Here is a 20,976-nt window from a genome sequence, read left to right as displayed (position 1 = left end):
TGTAGTTCTACAATTACTGACTGTAGTCCATCTGTTTCTCTGCATGCTTTGTTAGCCCCCTTTCATGCTGTTCTTCAATGGTCAGGACCACCACAGAGCAGGTATTATTTAGGTGGTGGATCATTCTCGGCACTGCAGTAACAATGACGTGGTGGTGGTGTGTTGGTGTGTGTTGTGCTTGTATGAGTGGATAGAATAGTCCACCAACCGAAAACATCCAGCCAACAGCGCCCCGTGGGTAGCGTCCTGTGACCACTGATGAAGGTCTAGAAGATGACCGACACAAACAGCAGCAATAGATGAGCGATCGTCTCTGACTTTACATCTACAAGGTGGACCAGCTAGGTAGGAGTGTCTAATAGAGTGGACACGGTATTTACAAACTCCAGCAGCGCTGCTGTGTCTGATCCACTCATATTAGCACAACACACACTAACACACCACCACCATGTCAGTGTCACTGCAGTGCTGAGAATGACCCACCACCTAAATAATACCTGCATATAGTGTAATTATAACATGATAAAATGAATGTGAATGTATTTATTTTCTATTTTCTTACACTATTCTTTCTCTTGTTCTCTTTCAGAAGTGTAAGCCCATGACTCAGCTAGCAGAGAAACTGTTGGGCACTCTGCCCTCCTGGCGCAAAGCGACTGGACCAAACCAGCTCATGTCGTTGCAGCAGTTTGTAGCAGATGTGCAGGAGCAGATCAACCCTCTGGCCAACGAGGAGGATCTGCGTGAACTAGCCTTACAGCTGCACAGCATGGGAGAGGTGTGGATTCTTCTAATCTGTGTACATACAGTATACACTGATGAGGCAAAACATAAGGACCACCCCAAAAATGTTCATGGTTGTGTTTCTTTCACAAGAGTTGTGCACTTGATGGTCAGGGATTGATGCTTGAAATGCTGGAAATGCTGGGCTGCTGGTAGGTACTGCTAGTTCATGTGCTGACTGCAACTTTAAGATCTGAGTGACCGTGATTAGGGCCGAACCGTTATGGCCAGATGAATGAAAATGTTAAAAATGTTACATCTGCCTACAGAAATTCCAATAAATTACCAAAAGACAGTCTATAAATAGATACAAGGAGGACACGCTTCCTAATTATCGATTAGTTTCAGCCAGCGTCAATGTGTAACGGCCGAAAAATTGCAATAAAGATTGTACAGGCAGCCGTGGTGAGTACCCACTGACAGTGGTCTGAGGAGGGACAAGCCACAAATCGCTGACAGGTTATTGGGTGGCCAAGACTCATTGATTACAGAGAACATGAAGACTGGTGTCTGGTACAGACCAACAGAAGAGCTACTGTGGCTCAAATGGCAGATTATTTTAATACTGGTGATGAGGTGAATGTGTCACACTACACAGTACATCAAACCTTTGGTGTATGGGGCCAAAAGGAAGCCAGTCAGAGTGTCCATGCTCCTGCCCAAATGTCTGCTAACATCCAACTCCTATCGAAAGCAGCATGGATAAGAACTGGACATCGGAGCAATGGAGGAACATCGATTGGTCCTCTCTCTGTTCTCACCAAGGTTCCCTTAAAGTGGCACCAAGATGAACTGTAGTATGATCCACCTTGCGACATACACTGATCAGCCATAACATTAAAACCACCTCCTTGTTTCTACACTCACTGTCCATTTTATCAGCTCCTCTTACCACATAGAAGCACTTCTAGAAGTAGTTCTACAATTACTGACTGTAGTCCATCTGTTTCTCTACATATATTTTTAGCCTGCTTTCACCCTGTTCTTTAATGGTCAGGACCCCCACATGACCACCACAAAGTAGTTATTATTTAGCACTGCAGTGACACTGACACGGTGGTGGTGTGTTAGTGTGTGTTGTGCTGGTATGAGTGGATCAGACACAGCAGCGCTGCTGGAGTTTTTAAATACCGTGTCCACTCACCGTCCACTGTATTAGACACTCCTACCTAGCTGGTCCACCTTGTAGACCTTCATCAGTGGTCACAGGACGCTGCCCACGGGGCACCGTTGGCTGGATATGTTTTTGGTTGGTGGACTATTTTCAGTCCAGCAGTGACAGTGAGGTGTTTAAAAACTTCAGCAGCGCTGCTGTGTCCGATCCACTCATACCAGCACAACACACACTAACACACCACCACCATGTCAGTGTCACAGCAGTGCTGAGAATGACCCACCACCTAAATAATACCTGCTCTGTAGTGGTCCTGGGAGAGTCCTGACCATTGAAGAACAGCATGAAAGGAGGCTAACAAAGCATGCAGAGAAACAGATGGACTACAGTCAGTAATTGTAGAACTACAAAGTGCTTCTATATGGTAAGTGGAGCTGATCAAACGGACAGTGAGTGTAGAAACAAGGAGGTGGTTTTAATGTTATCGGTCCTGGTACCAGACACCACAGGACTCCTTTAGATGTCTTGTAGAGCCCGTGGCTTAGAGGCTCAATGCTGTTTTAATATATTAAACTGATGGTCCTAATGTTTTGGCTCACCACTGTGTGTGCTGCAGTGAATGAAAAAGTTTTGTTCAGTTAATCATGAACTGCATCTAAAAATGCATTTAATTTCGACTTCGTTTCCACTGCTCATCTGTATTCAGTAGTGCTATTTGGCATTTCTTTTGTGTTTGTGCGTTTTAACGGATGGCTGTGGGTGGAATTGGCTGAATAGCTTTCACTCTATTATTCCACTCGCACCACCTACACTGCTGTTAACGGTGTAACAACATCAAAACAGCCAGGAGAACAACTGTAGCGTTAATCAGCTGGCATATTATGTAAGAGTGTAATCACATTTTCCTCTGAGTAATGCTTTTAATATATAATTATTTAACTGATGCTTTTAACTGATCTTCAGGGAAAGTGACTTCCCATATAAAGTCCTGTTTTATCACCACTATTCAAAAGGGGCCAAGAAACTTAAATCTTTCTCTTAAATTCCATCCCCTGTAGATTCTACTTGAGAAACATGGTCTGAAAACAAGATAAAATCCTGTCATGAGTAAGATAAGATAGATTGGACAGCCAAGGATCATTAATTCCAGAGAACATGCAGGCTGTGGTGTCTGATACAGACCAACAGAAAAGCTACTGTGTCTCAAATAGCAGATTATTTTAATACTGGTGATGAGGTGAATGTGTCCCACTACATAGAGCATCAAACCATTTAAGTATGGAAGATACACTATATTGCCAAAAGTATTCACTCACCCATCCAAATCATTGAATTCAGGTGTTCCAATCACTTCCATGGCCACAGGTGTATAAAACCGAGCACCTAGGCATGCAGACTGCTTCTACAAACATTAGTGAAAGAATGGGTCGCTCTCAGGAGCTCGGTGAATTCCAGTGTGGTACAGTGATAGGATGCCGCCTGTGCAACAAGTCCAGTCGTGAAATTTCCTCACTACTAAATATTCCATAGTCGACCGTCAGTGGTATTATAACCAAGTGGGAGCGATTGGGAACGACAGCAACTCGACTACAAAGTAGTAGTCCATGTAAAATGACAGAGCGGGGTCGGCGGAAGCTGAGGCGCATAGTGCGCAGAGGTCGCCGACTTTCTGCAGAGTCGATCGCTACAGACCTCCAAACTTCATGTGGGCTTCAGATTAGCTCAAGAACAGTGCGTAGAGAGCTTCATGGAATGGGTCTCCATGGCCGAGCAGCTGCATCCAAGCCTTACATCACCGAGCGCGATGCAAAGCGGCGGACGCAGTGGTGTAAAGCACGCCGCCACTGGACTCTAGAGCAGTGGAGACGTGTTCTCTGGGGTGACGAATCACGCTTCTCCGTCTGGCGATCCGATGGACGAGTCTTTTCGCGGTTTGGCGGTTGCCAGGAGAACGGTACTCGTCTGACTGCATTGTGCCAAGTGTAAAGTTTGGTGGAGGGGGGATTATGGTGTGGAGTCGTTTTTCAGGAGTTGGGCTCGGCCTCTTAGTTCCAGTGAAAGGAACTCTTAATGCTTCAGCATACCAAGAGATTTTGGACAATTTCATGCTCCCAACTTTGTGGGAACAGTTTGGGGATGGCCCCTTCCTGTTCCAACATGACTGTGCACCAGTTCACAAAGCAAGGTCCATAAAGACACGGATGAGCGAGTTTGGTGTGGAAGAACTTGACTGGCCTGCACAGAGTCCTGACCTCAACCCGATAGAACACGGAGACTGTGAGCCAGAGTTGAAGCTGTTATAGCTGCAAAGGGTGGGCCGACATCATATTAAACCCTATGGATTAAGAATGGGACGTCACTCAAGTTCATACGCGTGTTAAGGCAGACGAGCGAATACTTTTGGCAATATAGTGTATGTAGTCACAGGCCAGTAAGAGTGTCCATGCTTCTGTCCAAATGTCTGCTAATGTCCTAATCCTGTCCATTATCGAAAGCACCAGCGATCGAACCGGACATGAGCAATGGAAGACGGTCGATTAGTCCTCTCTCTGTTTTCACCAAGGTTCTCTTAAAGTGGCACCAAGATGAACTGTCGTATGATCCACCTCCACCTGAAGTCGAATTAGATTAAAGATGGAAATAAAATGTAAATAAAATAATGGTAAAATATAACATTTTATTTTTTGAATAGCTATTACTGTGTCTTTTGACAAATAGTAAGGCCTGGGTGCTCAGGTGGAACAGCGGTGTTATCAGCCAGTCAGGCGTCTTCATACAGACGTGATCGTTAATGTGCGAGTCCCCGCGATGGATTGGCATTTTGTCAGGGGTGTGTAACTGCATTGCACCTAGTGATTGTGGGAAAGCTGGAGCCATCACGACCCTGACCAGGATAAATTGGTGGTGTAACGGGAATTAAATGTCATTAAGAATTTGAGAATTAAATGCCATTTAAGTCTGCTGGTTGTTCCAGGATGTAGTTTGAGGAAGCATGCACTAGGTGGCAGTATTATTACAGTAATTGGTTTTAGTTGCCACTACGTATATTTACTCTCTAGTAATTGGATACTGACAAGTTTGTTTTTATTTTCTTTTATTACAATTTTATTATGGAAACTTACCTACAGCACCACATTTTGAGGGCTTGATTAATATTAAACGAATTTGAAAAATGCTTATTTGTGTGCAATTGAGGTTTAAGGGCCTTGCTCAAGGGTCCAACAGCAGCAACCTTGCAGTCGTGGGGCTTGAACCAGCGACCCTCTGAGCACTGGTCCAGTACCTTAACCACTAGGCTACAGCTGGCTTAATAATTAAGAGAGGTTTAGCGTTCATATGTTGTTCTTTTAATACATTTAGTCACGTTAAGCTTTTTTTTTTTAACAGTAAGCGTTTTAGACCCAGAAAAGCTGACTCTTACAATTTCTCAGCTCCTCGAGCTCTAACACAAGTTTAAAAGTGAAACAGTGAGGAAAATCCAGCTAAACACAGATACACGTGAACGCTTTCAGAGTGAACTTGACAGTTATTCCAGACAAATGCAGATTCGTCTCATATTCGCACTTTGATGACGTTTCACCGCATCGCTCAAACCAAGGCAAGTTTATTTGTATAGCACCTTTCATACACAGTGGCAATTCAAAGTGCTTTACATAAGGAAAAAAAAATTATTAAAAGCATTAAAACATTCCTGAGATCTAAAACCTCAGAAAGACTTCTTGCAAACATTTAGTTACAATTAATAGAGCATGAAATTCAAACAAGAGAGATAAAAAAAATTAAGGACATGAAAACTAAAAGAAAATATAGTAAAATATACACTACAATTTAGAAGAGCATGAAAAACTAAAAGAAATATGGTAAAATGAGGGTAATAGCAAAAATTTCGAGCTTAATCATAGGCACAAGAAAAAAGAAATGTTTTTAACCTGGATTTAAAGATTTCTACATTTGCGGAACATCTAATATCTCCTGGCAGTCTGTTCCAGTTATATGCAGCCCAACAGCTAAATGCTGCTTCACCATGTTTAGTTTGGACTCTGGGCTCAACTAGCTGACCTGAGTCCATGGATCTAAGAGATCTACTGGGTTTATATTCTCTAAACATTTCTGAGATGTATTCTGGGCCGAACCCATTCAGTGATTTATAGACCAGTAGCAGCACTTTAAATTCTATTCTGTAACTAACCGGAAGCCAGTGTAGAGATTTTAGAACTGGAGTGATGTGCTCAGTTCTCTTCGTCTTAGTTAAAACTCTAGCAGCAGCGTTCTGAATGAGCTGTAACTGTTTAATGGTCTTTTTGGGAAGTCCAGTTAAGAGACCATTACAATAGTCCACCCTACTGGAGATAAAAGCATGGATCAGCTTCTCTAGGTCTTGTTGGCACACTAGACCCTTGATTTTGGCTATATTTCTAAGATGGTAGAAGGCTGTTTTGGTGATGGTTTTAATATGGCTGGTGAATGTGAGATCTGAGTCTATTAGAACGCCAAGATTTCGGACTTGGTCTTTGGTTTTTAGAGCCCGGGAACTGAGGTGTTCACTGACACTGGTCCTCTTTTATTTGCTGCCAAACACAACAATCTCTGTTTTGTCCTTATTTAACTGTAAATAATTCTGGCTCATCCAGTTATTGATGTTCTCCAGACACTGACACAGTGAATCTATTGGGCTGTAATCATCTGGTGAGAGAGCCAGATATATCTGTGTGTCATCTGCATAACTATGGTAATCAATGTTGTTAGCCTGTAGCATTTGGCCTAATGGCAGCATATAAAGATTGAACAGAAGAGGTCCGAGAACTGATCCCTGGGGGATTCCACATGTCATAGCCACCCTGTCAGATTCACAGCTGCCAATAGTGACGAAGTAACTCCGGTCTTCTAAATAAGACCTGAACCAATTAAGGACTGTTCCGGAAAGTCCAACCCAGTTTTCCAACCTATCCAGCAATATTCTATGATCTACAGTGTCAAAGGCAGCACTAAGATCCAGTAAAACCAGAACTGATATTTTACCCGAGTCAGTATTCAGCCGTAGATCATTTAACACTTTTATGAGAGCCGTTTCAGTGCTGTGGTGAGCTCGAAAGCCTGACTGAAATTTGTCAAAATAACCACTGGAATTCAAAAAACTGCTGACTTGATTGTAAACAACTTTCTCAATGATCTTGGCTATGAAAGGAAGATTTGAGACCGGCCTGTAGTTGTTTAACACAGACGCATCCAGAGTTCTCTTTTTTAGGAGTGGCTTAATGGCAGCTGTTTTCAGTGACTTTGGGAAAACGCCTGATTCTAGTGAGCCATTAACTATTTGTAAACCAAGCGGCTGATCATTGTTAATTTGAAATTAAATAAGTAATTTTAAATAAAAAGCTGAACACTGAGTTTAAGGGTACAAATTTCTTGATGGAGGGCGTCGAGTTTTAAAGATTTTAAGTTTAGAGAAAGTTGAATTACAAGGTACCACTGTATAATTGTTGTATAATTAGCGCTTATTACAAACTCACACATCTTCCCTTTTTTGTCCCTCAGATTAACCTCATACAGAGTGAAACTGTGCAGGACGTGATCCTGTTAGACCCACGCTGGCTCTGCACCAACGTCCTCGGCAAGCTCCTCTCCATCGAGACCCCTAAAGCTATCCACCATTACAGAGGACGCTACCGCCAGGAAGAACTCCAGACTCTGGTCGCTGAGGGCGACGTAGACGAGCTCCTTCAGATTCTGGACGCCATGGACGTCTGCGCCCGAGATATGACCAACCCGGGCATGGTGGACGTGCCCGCCCTGATCCGCACGGGCGATCTGCAGCGCTCCTGGAGTGACGAAGACGAACAGGTGGAAGACACACTGCTGTACGGTGGCGTTCGCATAGTCCCAGCCGAGCACTTGACGCCGTTCCCTTGTGGCCTGTTCCACAAGCTCCAGGTGAATCTTTGCCGTTGGTGCAGGCAGCAGAGACCGGAGGCTGAGGTTGATGAGGTCAGGCTGTGGAACGGTGGTGCTCGGATCGGAATCGGCGGAGCTGACGCCATGGTTCTGCTGGTTAACCACGGACAAGGTCTGGAGATACAGCTAAGAGGGCCCGAGTCGGAGCGTAACCGATGCTACGCTATGCTGGACACTCTGTGTGGAATGGCAGAAGGACTACTAGCTGTTACCCTACCGGGCTTGCTAACCGCCCGTCATTATTTAAGTCCTCAGCAACTGCGTGAGCATCACGGACCTGTCATGCTTTACCAGCCCAGAGACTTTCTTCGAGCTCAAGCGCGCGGCGAGAACGCGCTAACCAATACGATGGGGGGATACCGGGAGAGCTTTGTTAGCATCGTAGCGCTAGGTTGCATCCATGTCTACAAACAAGGAAGTCTCGGTGGAGATGTACCTGTGGCTGAGATAAGCCACCTGGCCCGACGCAAACTTAGCCGCATGCTCGACCCACCCGATACCTTGGGCAAGGACTGGTGTCTTCTAGCAATGAACCTGGGGCTTAGCGAGCTAGCTGCTAAATACAGCCCCGGGACCAACGGAACTCCTCCGACAGACCCTTTCTCTGTCCCGAGCCCTACTGCAGCACTCCTGCACGACTGGAGCCAGCATCCAGGCTCCACCATTGGCGTCCTGCTAACCAAGCTCCGAGAACTCGGCCGCCGCGACGCTGCCGACTTTCTTTTAAAAGCGGCGCCCGTGTTTCGGGTCAGCTTAGACAATGTAGGCACTCCGCCAGAGCCTTATGGGCCGGTCTGCAACGGCGGGACGTCTTATAACTCCATCAGCTCCGTCATCTCACGCTAGAGCGCCACCCGTGTTCTCGGAGGAACAGTGCAATCATCCCGCGGAGTGTTGTTATATTACTGACTGGAATCTGTGAAGTTTGGTAGTCGGTTACATCAATCTTCCTGCTCTCCTCTCTCTCAACGTCTTTTTTCCTGTGAGGTGATTTGAAAGAGAAAAAAAATTCATGTGAAACACGAGGGAAATACTTTGGATTCTTTTATACCTTCAGATATCTGTTGTAAAACGTTTAAACAATTTAATGAGAACAACTAGCTAATAACTTAAACAAAACAGGTGATTCGAGTAATTGAGTGCCTTTACAATGGTAAGCCAGTTGTCAATGAGCCATCTTGGACATGCCTATTGCCCTGTACTGAGTTAAATATCTGTCAGTATTTTGGTTTTCGCCTTTATACACCCTTTTATAAACCTATTGCTAAAATTCTAAAGCTTAAACTTCAAGCTTCAAACTTTTCCTGAAGATTTCCTTATGCTAATGTTTTAGCATACCTACCGAAGCTGGAAAGGTATCCATATTGGAAATGTACTAAGCATTATTTTTTTATTTTGGGGGATAGGGTTAGTCAAATACAGTAGCCAAATTAATACATATTCCTAAATACCGCAAACGCCGTTTACTCCGCGTCCACTCCGGCAGTCGTGCAATCAATGAATGGGCTACGTTTAATTTTATGCAAGTAAAGTGGTGTGCTCCTAACCATTGAAGACAGACGTTGATCTCTTTGGTACTCCTTTAGCCCTGTGTGCACAGATTTTAGCCCTTTTAGGTCACAAATTAGAAAATAGTACACTAAATGGAAGATTAAAAAGAACTGTTCAGGTTTGTAGCCGCTCTGTAGCTGCACTCTTAATTGGAATTAAGTGTTAGCTGTTGGAAATAAATTCAAATGAGATTTTTAACCAGTATCATTAATCGAACAATGACTAGTCTTGTAGTGCCAAAAAAAACCCAGATGATCAGGTTATACATTTTTTTATTTTTTTATTTATGTATTTTTCTCTCAATTTAGCATAGTCAATTTGTCTTCCGCTGCTGGGGGATCCCTGATTGCAATCGAGGTGGGTATATTGCTGCTCACGCCTCCTCCGACCCGTGCACAACCCTTTTTTTTTACCTATGTATTCTGCTCGGACGCCTCTCTATCTGCCGATCAGGGTCCTTACACAGCGTTTGAAGAAACGAGCCTGCTGCAGGCCCGCTAAATGGCACCCAGCCGACCGGTGGCAACGCCGAGTTTCGAACCGAGGAGTTCAGAATCTCGGCGCTGGTGTGCCAGCGGAATATGCCGCTGTGCCACCTGGGCGCCCAAGTTATAAGTTTATGTTAATCAGCGCTTATGTTGTTCTTGTATTATGTTAAAAGACTACAAAAAGCTTTGTTTTGATAAATATCAATATTATGCAGACACTAGGCCTTGGATATCTGTTCCTAGTGAACATAAAGAAGAAGCTAATTCTTTTTTTATATATAAATCGAGCAAAAAAAGGAGAAAATATGCTTTAAAAAACATGTATAAAACCCTGAGCATGTTAAGCAGATGAATAGTCAGAACTGCACAATAACACAAAACGTCAAATCTGTTCTGTTAAATGGTTAAACTTGGTTCTGTCTCAAACCGCATTTTAAAGTAGTACCAGTGGTGTCATTAATATTTAAATTAGGATGTAGGTCTAACAAATAGCCTTAAATTTAGTTAATTAGCATGTAAATTCATTCTGCCCCCACTAAGCAATGAACGTTACTGTAGAAGTGAATCCTTAATGTCAAACTGCATAGAAAACTGAATTGTCATGGTGGATTAGATCTATAGACTGGGCGATGTGACAGAAGTCAAGACTTAACTTAAGATCGAACTTTTACCATCAAGAACATAAATACGTTGATCAGCCATAACATTAAAACCACCTCCTTCCTACACTCCTACACTCTGTCCATTTTATCAGCTCCACTTACCATATAGAAGCACTTTGTAGTTTTACAATTACCGACTGAGGTACATCTGTTTTTCTACATACCTTTTTAACCTGCTTTCATGCTGTTCTTCAATGGTCAGGACTCTCCCAGGACCACTACAGAGCAGGTATTATTTAGGTAGTGGATCATTCTCAGCACTGCAGTGACACTGACATGGTGGTGGTGTGTTAGTGTGTGTTGTGCTGGTATGAGCGGATCAGACACAGCAGCGCTGCTGGACTTTTTAAGTATCGTATCCACTCACTGCCCACTCTATAAGACACTCCTACCTAGTTGGTCCACCTTGTAGATGTGAAGTCAGAGACGATCGCTCATCTATTGCTGCTGTTTGAGTCGGTCATCTTCTAGACCCTCATCAGTGGTCACAGGACGCTGCCCACGGGGCGCTGTTGGCTGGATAATTTTGATTGGTGGACTATTCTCAGTCCAGCAGTGACAGTGAGGTGTTTAAAAACTCCAGCAGCACTGCTGTGTCTGATCCACTCATACCAGCACAACACACACTAACACACCACCACCATGTCAGTGTCACTGCAGTGCTGAGAATGATCCACCACCTAAATAATACCTGCTCTGTAGTGGTCCTGGGGGGTCCTGACCATTAAAGAACAACATGAAAGAGGGCTAACAAAGCATGCAGAGAAACAGATGGACTACAGTCAGTAATTGTAGAACTACGAAGTGCTTCTATATGGTAAGTGGAGCTGATAAAATGGACAGAGTGTAGAAACAAGGAGGTGGTTTTAATGTTATGGCTGATCAGTGTATTATGTCTATTTATGTATGTATTTATGTGTGACATTTACTGTTTATAAAGCAGTTGTAGCCTAGCGGTTAAGGTAATTGACTAGTAAGTAGAAGGTCGCTGGTTTAAACCCCAACACTTGCCACTGTTGGGCCCCTGAGTAAGGCTCTTAACACTCAGTTGCTTAGACTGTATACTGCAAGTGAAAATGACTGCAGCACTGTATAGTGCAGTAACATGCTGTTTAATTTGCAGCCTATTTCAGCGCTAACACATGGTTGCCAAGTAAACTTGTAAACCCCTTTTATTACGTGCATGGCACTCTGGTACTCGTAAAGCCACATAACCACAGCACACTCGCAGCTGGACCGCCCGCTATTAATGAACACACAGGAAGCAAAAGATACAAAAGGTACTGCCGGTGTGAACAAAGGGTTAAAGGGCATGTTTTAAAAAAACAACAAAAAGCACATGGGAATTATTAAACAATCTTTAACGCCAACTCAGCGTTTACTTTAAATGAGGATTTGCTCTGAAACGTTCACATTTATACTAGTATTATTGCAAAAGTCATATACAACAATAATGAAATATTGCTGTTCATTCTATATTTAACAAAACATGAATGTCTTATAAAGTAATTTCTATTATTAATGTGATTCAGATTTAAAATGCTGTTTTTTGAAGCATGATCTCAATATTGTTACAGTCGTCAGCTTTAATGTATCTACTGTTTCATAGCATCCAACAGCACACAAGAGCAGATTGAGCTTTTCATTTCTAATGCTGCTCTTCTACATGACACTGAAACCAAAAGGACGCGTCTGTGTACGAGTTTGAATCGGGCAAGGATTGTGAAACGCTGGAATCAAAATATGTGTACACTACATGGCCAAAAGTATGTGAACATCCCTTCTGATAAGTGGATTCAGCGAATTCAAATACATCCGTCATGGATACAAAAAATTTACTGTGCCGTACAGTTGCTTAAGCCAATAGTGTACAATGAAAACATCTGGAAGCAGTGATTGCTCAGTTGCAAAGCTAACCGGAGAGACTCTTTAAGGTGGAGTTTGAAGCATCTCTCTCTGGACATAGTGCTCCACGCACACAAGCCTAAGATCACCATGCGCAATGCCATCGTTCTTGGACTCTACAGCAGTGAAAAAACCTTCTCTGGAGCCATTAATGTTCATCATGCTTCATCATCGGACAGTTGAAATGACAAACCAGCACAATCGTTTTTTGTTATTATAATTTTTTCATCATGGTCCGGTTTGTGGTGAATCCAGTGCCACTTGAAAACACCGAGCGCACGGCAGAAATACTCCGGACAACGCTGAATTATTAGTGCCAAATTTGAAAAGTGTAAAGTTTGCTTAAGGAGGAATATTGATCTGTTTTGCATAGTCTGAGTGGTGAGTGGTGTCTTGTTATTCCAGTCATGGAATTCTTAACGTAAGTGCACTTTTTGTGGAAGTCCATTGAAAGTGCATAGATTTGGTGTGGAAGAATTTAAACACAAGTCCTGACCTGAACCCGATCAGTTCTGTTGAATTGGAACTCAGGCTGTAGTAAGGATGGATTTAATGCCTGACCTTACAGATGCTGTTGAATGTAAGAGGCCAGTTTCAGCAGAATAAGTGAATAGGTTCCATATTAATGCTCATGATTTTGGATGGATTGTTTGGGTGTTCTTATACTTTTGACCATTTTGTGTATGTTTAGTCTTATAAATGTGATCGATTAACCAATGCCTCATGAGAAACCATGTTTCTACACCTCAGTGTCTGGTGTTTTAAAGAGAACTGGAGTTTTTTCTGGAATTTAATGAAGCTGAATGTATTGTTTGTCTCTTTTTACTCTTTCACTCTTCTAGAAGAACACGAGAGCGTCATGCAGTTCAGATTCCCAAATGAAGCAAGAAATTCTGAATGATCTTGTGCTTTTCTCATCCTTCTTCATAGTTCTCTGTCACTTAGGTAAATTTAAAAAAAAGAAAGGGAAATGTGTGGAGTCTTGTCATCCAGAAAGCACATTTTCTCTATTGTGATTGTTGGTATTATTCAGCTGTCTGTCTCTGTTTGATTGCTGAGGTTCGTGCTTTCCCTTTATTGCTACTCTTGTGAATCGTTGGGAAAGTGAACTGGTGTATTTAAGACATTGTACAGTCATCTCTTTGCACAACCTTTCTTTTATTTATATTGTTCTTAAAGCATGTCTCTGAATGCCATGTCCTTAATACTCCTTACAACAGTGTAGTACATTTTTATAATAAATTGTTTATCTGAGAATGTTGAGTTCTGCTGTTTTTGTGGCAAAGGTTTTCTAAAATGTACTTCTGCTCATGCCAGCATTTGTATAACCAAATGTTACACTAAACCCTAAAATTTCCAGTGTGAAGGGCATCAACCCAGCAGCAGGAATGGCATTTGCAGAAGCACTGCCAGAGCACTTCCCAGGGTTACTGGTGTGCATCTTTTTGACCAGACAGACACAGTTGGTCAATTAGGGCAATTGTAGCCTAGTAATTAGAACTAGTAACTGGACTAGTAATTAGAAGGTTGCCCGTTCAAGACCCATCACTGCCAGGTTGCCATTAGTGGCATCTTAAGCAATGCCCTTTACCCTCAATTGCTTAGACTGTATACTGTCACAACTGTAAGTCGCTTTGGATAAAAGTGTCTGCTAAATGCTACAAACCCCGAATCAGAAAAAGTTGGGACAGTATAGAAAATGCAAATAAAATAAAAATGCAGTGTTCCTTACATTTACTTTGACTTTTATTTGATTGCAGACAGTTTGAACCTGAGATATTTTATGTTTTGTCTGCTCAAATTCATTTTATTTGTTAATATACCTCCATTCCTGCATTTCAGGCCTGCAACACATTCCAAAAGAAGTTGGGACAGGGGCAATTTAGGGCTAGTAATGAGGTGAACAAACTAAATAATGTGATTCTAAACAAGTGATGTCAACAGGTGATTGTAATCATGGTTTGGTACAAAAGCAGCATCCAGTGAAATGATGAATCTTGTGTAGTGAGTAACTACCGTTTCTGTCATGAATGTAACCAAAGTGTAAAACATGACGTTAAAATCCTGATAAAACAAACTTTGTTCTTGGCAGCTGCTTGCAAGTTACTAGAAGCTTGGGAACTAGTTAGCCAAGCTAGCCTGTTAGCCATGTGCTATTAACTACATAAATTGTGATTATGGTATTATTTGATAATTGGATATTAAATAATAATATTAAATGAGAATATAATCATGTAAATCAAAACTCCACTGGTTTCAAATAAATCAAAAAACATACAAATATATAATTTTTCTGCTCTTTCACCAGGAGTGTGCATGTTCTAATCTATAGTGATGTTCTGGTTCACAATGTTCTTGTGATTCATTCTGCTTATACCTCACAGCACGTGAGCATATTACATCATGTAGAAACAACACAATACCTCATGTGATTCATACACGTTTTCAAATACATTCGGGTGACATATTACAGGAAAAGTATAATGCAGATGAATGCAGATGCAGATTTTGCTGACATGGTTTGGTTCCACTTGTTCCTTAAAAAGAAAGGGTCACTGCAAATCAACAATATTCCAACTGATTACCTAAAATCAATTTGTGTTGAGTGTCGTGGTCTCTTCCATTATTATAATGCCTCCATTCACATGGCATAATTGAGGAATTAAATTTTGGAAAAATGCTGCTTTACTTTTTCAGTAGAATTGCAAAGACTTGTACAACCTATGCTGTGACATATTGAAGCTGTTTTAGTGGCTCGTGTTGCCCAAAATCCTAACCAAAACACTTCCTAATACTTTTAATTTGTTAGCTTTTCTTTGTCTTTACAGACTAAGTTTTGCTCATGCTCACTGTACCTATGCAGAATGACGTGGAAAAATTAAAACATTAAATGTGGCACATGCAAAGGTTGTAGCATATTTAATTTTTTTTTTCATTAATTCCTTTTCTTATCCAATAAGGGTCGCGGGGAGGTGCTGGAGCCTATCCCAGCTTTTCAATGGGCGCAAGGCATACAGTAACACCCTGGACGGGACGCCAGTCCATCGCAGGGCAGTCACACACACACACACACACCCATCCATTCACTTATAGGGCAATTCAGTGTCTCCAATTAATCTGACTGCATGTTTTTGGACTGTGGGAGGAAACCCTCGCAGACACGGGGAGAACATGCAAACTCCACACAGAAAGGACCCGGACCTCCCCGCCTGGAGATTGAACCCAGGACCTTCTTGCTGTAAAGGTGACAGTTCTACCCACTAACAATTTTTTTTTTCAGTATGGTCAATTTCACAATTAAATAAAAAAATGGTATTATTTGTAGTAGTTTTTTCTTATTTTTTTTTATTCTGATTACAGTAAAAATAAAGAAACATCTTACTGCATTATACTTTGAATTATCTGTAAATTTGCAACATATTTTATATTTTCATTAGAAAATTAGAAAATACACTTCTTCTGAACTAATGATCTTTGTAAAAGAGAAATCAGTTTTATGTGGAGCTGCAGAAATATTTGTGATCAATTATTTCCTACAATTAATGGTCAATTCAAAACAAAATAGTTTTTTCCAGTTATTTATTCACTTCATTAATTCTTTTATTTTATTTGTTCAACTGCTTTATGCTGGTCAGTGACTTGGTGGGTAAGTGTAATGACCCCAAACCCACTTAAATCAAACCATAAATGCCACCCAACAGAGTACATTTACATTTTCAGCATTTAGCAGACGCTTTTATCCAAAGCGACTTACAGTACTGTGACAGTATATAGTCTAAGCAATTGAGGGTTAAGGGTCTTGCTCAAGGGCCCAACAGTGGTAACCTGGCAGTGGTGGGGCTTGAACCGGCAACCTTTCGATTACTAGTCCAGTATCTTCACCACTAGGCTACAACTGCAGTAAAACTGCATCTGCCTAATTTGTGCAAAAGAACTAAAGACCATGTCTGTACCACAAATTTAACTTGGGGTCTTCTTGTCCACCCATACTTAAGTCCATTATGCAGTTTGTCCTAATGACAATTTTAAGGCTTTTGCCAGTTGCACTTAAGGCCTGTTACAACTATACATTAATGCATTGATGCAGCCTGTGATACCTCTGGCTTTTTGCCAGTTTGTGTCTCAAAGTTATTTGTGTTCAGACAGTAAAAATTCTAAACATGTATTTGTTCATTTCCAGTCACATTATTTCATCTACATCCTGTACAAAACACAACTGTGCCTATGATGTACCATATATCTATATATTACTTCATATGAATACAGTAATTCTTTCAATCAAAATAATACATGATAAGCTATCACAGAGCTCAACTGGACAAATAAAACACATAAACAATCATATAAGTGAAAACTGTACAAACAAGTAATAAATCTACAGTTACTTACTAATCTTACTGTTGTTGTAGTAGACAATGTTCATAAAAAATACGGCAAATTGTGATCATTATGAACTACATTTAATTGTTTAGGTCTAATATTGACATGTTTGTGTTTATTTACTATTTTAATGTTTTTTAACCATGTATTCACATTAGCTTATAATGTATTGCTTTCTATCAATGTAGAAGACATACAGAAGGCTTCAATTTTGAATTTGTCCCTAAATTTATTAGAATAGTTGTCAGTAAAGGTTATATAATCAGAATACATCAAGTGAAAATTTTAAATGGAAATGACAGAAACGACAGCAAACACTTGAGCTAACAGGGCCTCCACTAGTTTGTGTAAAATCTGATAATCCATGTCATTACAGCATGAATTTACACAATTCCAAAAAGTATTTTCTGATTATTCTGAAATCCATTTGCCTTGTTAACCTTTGTTAACAAAAAGTGGTTTAAAGACCATTGCTTAATATTTGTGACCACTGCTGTGTTAGTCTACTTTTGCCTGTAGTTTTGCTGATCAATGTTGTTTGCTCTTTATTCACGTCATTCTGTATCTATGCAAAAGTTGCTGTGCTGTCCTTCAGACAACAAAGCTTCATGTATCAGTCTTCTGATAGCCTGATGACTTCTGGTCCGCCTGATTGTGGTTTGGATACAAACGATTCTGTTTTGGGGATTTCAGTTGAACCATGATCTGATGCTGAGAAAGCCTCTCTTTGCGAGAATTATTTGACTTCCGACACATTCACTTAATTCTGATGTCATATTTCCTGTTTGCTGAATGCCAATAATTTTTTTTTATATTTCAGTCTTCACTTAAACTGTTATGCTGTTCTGTATTTAACAATGCAAACTTTTGGTCCTCACTGTAGGTCTTTGTTGATTTGTGTGTCATTTCCACCAGATGATAAGATGTTTTATACAGTGAGTGCCTTAACAATCAGGTAACAGGATTACATTAGTTCTATTGTTCTCAACCATTAATCAGTTCAACCTAAAAATTTCTCAGGCTTTGTTCACCCTTTAATGTGTGTGATCAGATCATCTTCAAAGCTTTAATCACCAGGTAGTAAACGATCAGGATTTGCATGACACACATTAACCATATCACAACACAATCATTTACACTGGATACTATCCTCATTGATTGAACTGTTATACTGATGTGTGACCTCAGACTGGTTACAAAGTTCATTCCCAGATTAATGTACCACAGTTTTACTTTTTGTTAGTTTTACTGTGGTTTTGTTTATTTTTATTAGTGTAGATATTTAAGTTATTTTTAATAGTTTAGAATCATTTTCAATTAAAGATTTTGCTGTAATTTAAGGCGTCTGATTTCATAAATCCACGTTGCATAGTGAAACAACTGGAGTCAAAATCAGAATCTTTTCCTTCGTAATAGTTATATGTATTTGGATTTTGTCAAGTTTTGTCTTAATAATAACACACTTTTAAAGTGAAGTTTAAAGTGAATCCATGGGGTGTTTAGTAGCAACATAAATTTTTTATATTCCACTTTTGTTGTAGTTTTGTTTTTTTGTGATATTAAGATTTAGTATACTACTATGTGTTTTTGTAATTAAGTAAAATAACCCTAATAAATATACACACTGGCCTTTTTATGGATCATTAAAAGTATTCTATGTAGAATAAATGGTAGAATTTATAATCTTCCACCAAGCAAAGTATTGCCAAACTGTTTGTTATGCACTTGCTATTGCAGCATGGCTGAAAGTGAAAACTGTGTTGTAAACAATGCTGGACATAGGAATGTTTAGAAACCCATGTATCCATTCTCAATCTATTTCTGATACCAATACTCTTAAATATTGCTTAATAGTCAATATTGATCTGACACTGACATCCTTCTCCAAGCAGCATAATAGCACAGCACGTAGGGTTGGGACCTGGCTTCAAACTTCGCTCTAGGTCACTGTCTGGGAGAAGTTTGGCCTATTCCCTCTGTTAGTGTGGATTTTCTACTGGTACTCTACTCTGCCCATCTAACATGTCAGAAGGTGGATTTACTACTCTTAATTAAACCTAGGTAAATGTGATGAATAAAAAAGCCATGCAAATTAGTGGTACCTTGTCCAGACTCCATGCCTAGAGCTAAATTAAACAGAGCCACTGTAACCATAATAAAAATGAAGCTATTACTGAAGATGAATGAAGAAATGAAGAAATAAAAGCACCAATGTTCAGTAAAAATAAAGCAGTTTTTATGGTCCAAAAGTTAGATTGCAAATATTACTGTTTTTAAATTACCAGTCATTTTATTTAGCCTTTTTAATAAAACGGTATGAAAACATGCAGACGTCATGTGCACCACTAAAAAAACATAACATACTGTCTATTAGCTACATTTCTTATGTCTCATCTTATGTTCAAGTTCAAGTTATGTTGAGCGACATAAAATGTAATTGCCCTAGATAAACCCTCAATTTTTATTGCAAAGATTACTTAATTAGGCAAAAAGAAGAAAACATTTTAAGAAAAAGGAAACAAAAAAATGTCAAATAAACTAAAAAATATATATAATCCCTAAAAAGACATGTAAGGAGTCACCAAACTGTTTGTCAACTAGCATTGTACATTATTAACTACATTCTCTGTTGTTTTACCCCGAGGGCATTCTGATGGAAACCTGTTTACCCGCCGAGGTTAAGGATTAAAGTCGAGACTGCCGGGACAACGATGCTGCTCCTGTCAGATGTGACGAGTAATTGCAACGACAAGAAATCACTACAGACTTTATTGAAGACTAGAGCGGATAACAACTCTATTATTATTTAATTGTTTATTTATCTATTTATTACCTGTTATGACTTTTAGATCATTTAATTCTGTGTTTGTATGATTTGTGTAAATCGTGTATTTATTTAAAGTATCCTCCAGGCCACCCAAGAAGGATGGGCCCTGCTGAGTCTGGTTCCTCTCAAGGTTTCTTCCTGTAATTTTCAGGGAGTTTTTCCTTGCCACAGTCGCCCTCGGCTTGCTCAACAGGGGTTTTTGTATCTGTTGGTCCTGGATTTTGTAAAGTTGCTTTGAGACAATGTCTATTGTAAAAAGCGCTATATAAATAAAGTTGACTTGACTTGACTTGACCACCACTTAGGGGTATATACTAGGACACTTGAAATGAATTTCTTTAGCTTTATTGATAATGCAAAATGTGTAGGTTATCAGCCATGCCTTCTCCAATAGGCAAGACTGTGTTGTTGAATTAAAAATATATTTATTAATTTCAAATAACCACTTCATTCTGTTCAGGGGTGTAGTGGGTCCGGTGCTGGCCTGAAACCCTGGCCGCAAAGCAGGAATACACTTGGGACATTGACAATCCATTGCAGTGCAACACACAGCTGCTCATTCATTTATTTATTCTCATATAAGGTCAAGGAAGATTGCCCATTGAAAATCTGCATGTTTTGGGGAATTACACAACTGGGGTACATTAAAAGAACATGCCAAACTGTTTATCAATAGTTATCAAAGGCTAGCTTAGAAGCTGCATCGTCAAGACTAATATTAGGCTAATATTAATTCTAAATAAAAAATGTTTGTTAGTAATTGCTACATTTTGAGCCATGTATATTAACATCTTTTTACTGTGAATTAATACTTATTCATTATTCATTAAAGCATCTTTAAATTAGATGTAACTATTTATCAGATAGTTACCTAGTTAGTATACCTATATATTGATGGATTAATCAAACTAAATTATATATAAGATAATAAATAATATATAAATAATATTAATTTTTTCTAAAAATAAATAAATTAATTAATAAATAGAGAATAAACATACAAAATGTGGAGTGGTTACTCTAAGTTACCTATGTGTGCGAGTGATTAAATGTATTTAATGTCCTGTCCAGGGTCTGGGTCCTCCGTGACTCTGACCAAGACGAAGCGGGTCTTTAAAATGAATGAATTAATCAGAAATATGATCGAGCAGTGGTTTGATCATGACTCCTGGTATTGGGTGAAACAGGAAAACACACACAGTCCATCTGCTAGGAAACGGTCATGTGCTTCCAGATCACATGCTGGATGTTTAGATCAGGGGCGGAGTCACAGGCAGCCTTTCAGCCAATCGAATTGCTGGTGAATTGCGGCTT

The 20,976-nt window shown here is 40.1% G+C and overlaps 1 protein-coding gene across 1 annotated transcript in view; it reads left to right on the top strand.

Moving 5' to 3' along the window:
• Positions 1–13,704, top strand: part of dapk1 (death-associated protein kinase 1) — a 191,159-nt gene extending 177,455 nt beyond the window's left edge. The window contains exons 25-27 of the mRNA XM_063017857.1: positions 590–778; positions 7,433–8,836; positions 13,298–13,704. Of these exons, the coding sequence (XP_062873927.1) occupies positions 590–778; positions 7,433–8,695 (1,452 nt within the window). The 3' untranslated portion in view covers positions 8,696–8,836; positions 13,298–13,704. The remainder of the gene's footprint in view (positions 1–589; positions 779–7,432; positions 8,837–13,297) is intronic.
• The last annotated feature ends 7,272 nt before the right edge of the window (positions 13,705–20,976 follow it).

Source organism: Trichomycterus rosablanca, chromosome 21 (assembly GCF_030014385.1).
Source record: "Trichomycterus rosablanca isolate fTriRos1 chromosome 21, fTriRos1.hap1, whole genome shotgun sequence".
Taxonomy (NCBI): domain Eukaryota; kingdom Metazoa; phylum Chordata; class Actinopteri; order Siluriformes; family Trichomycteridae; genus Trichomycterus; species Trichomycterus rosablanca.
Note: the sequence above shows the minus strand (reverse complement) of the source record. Positions and strands in the feature narration are given on the sequence as shown.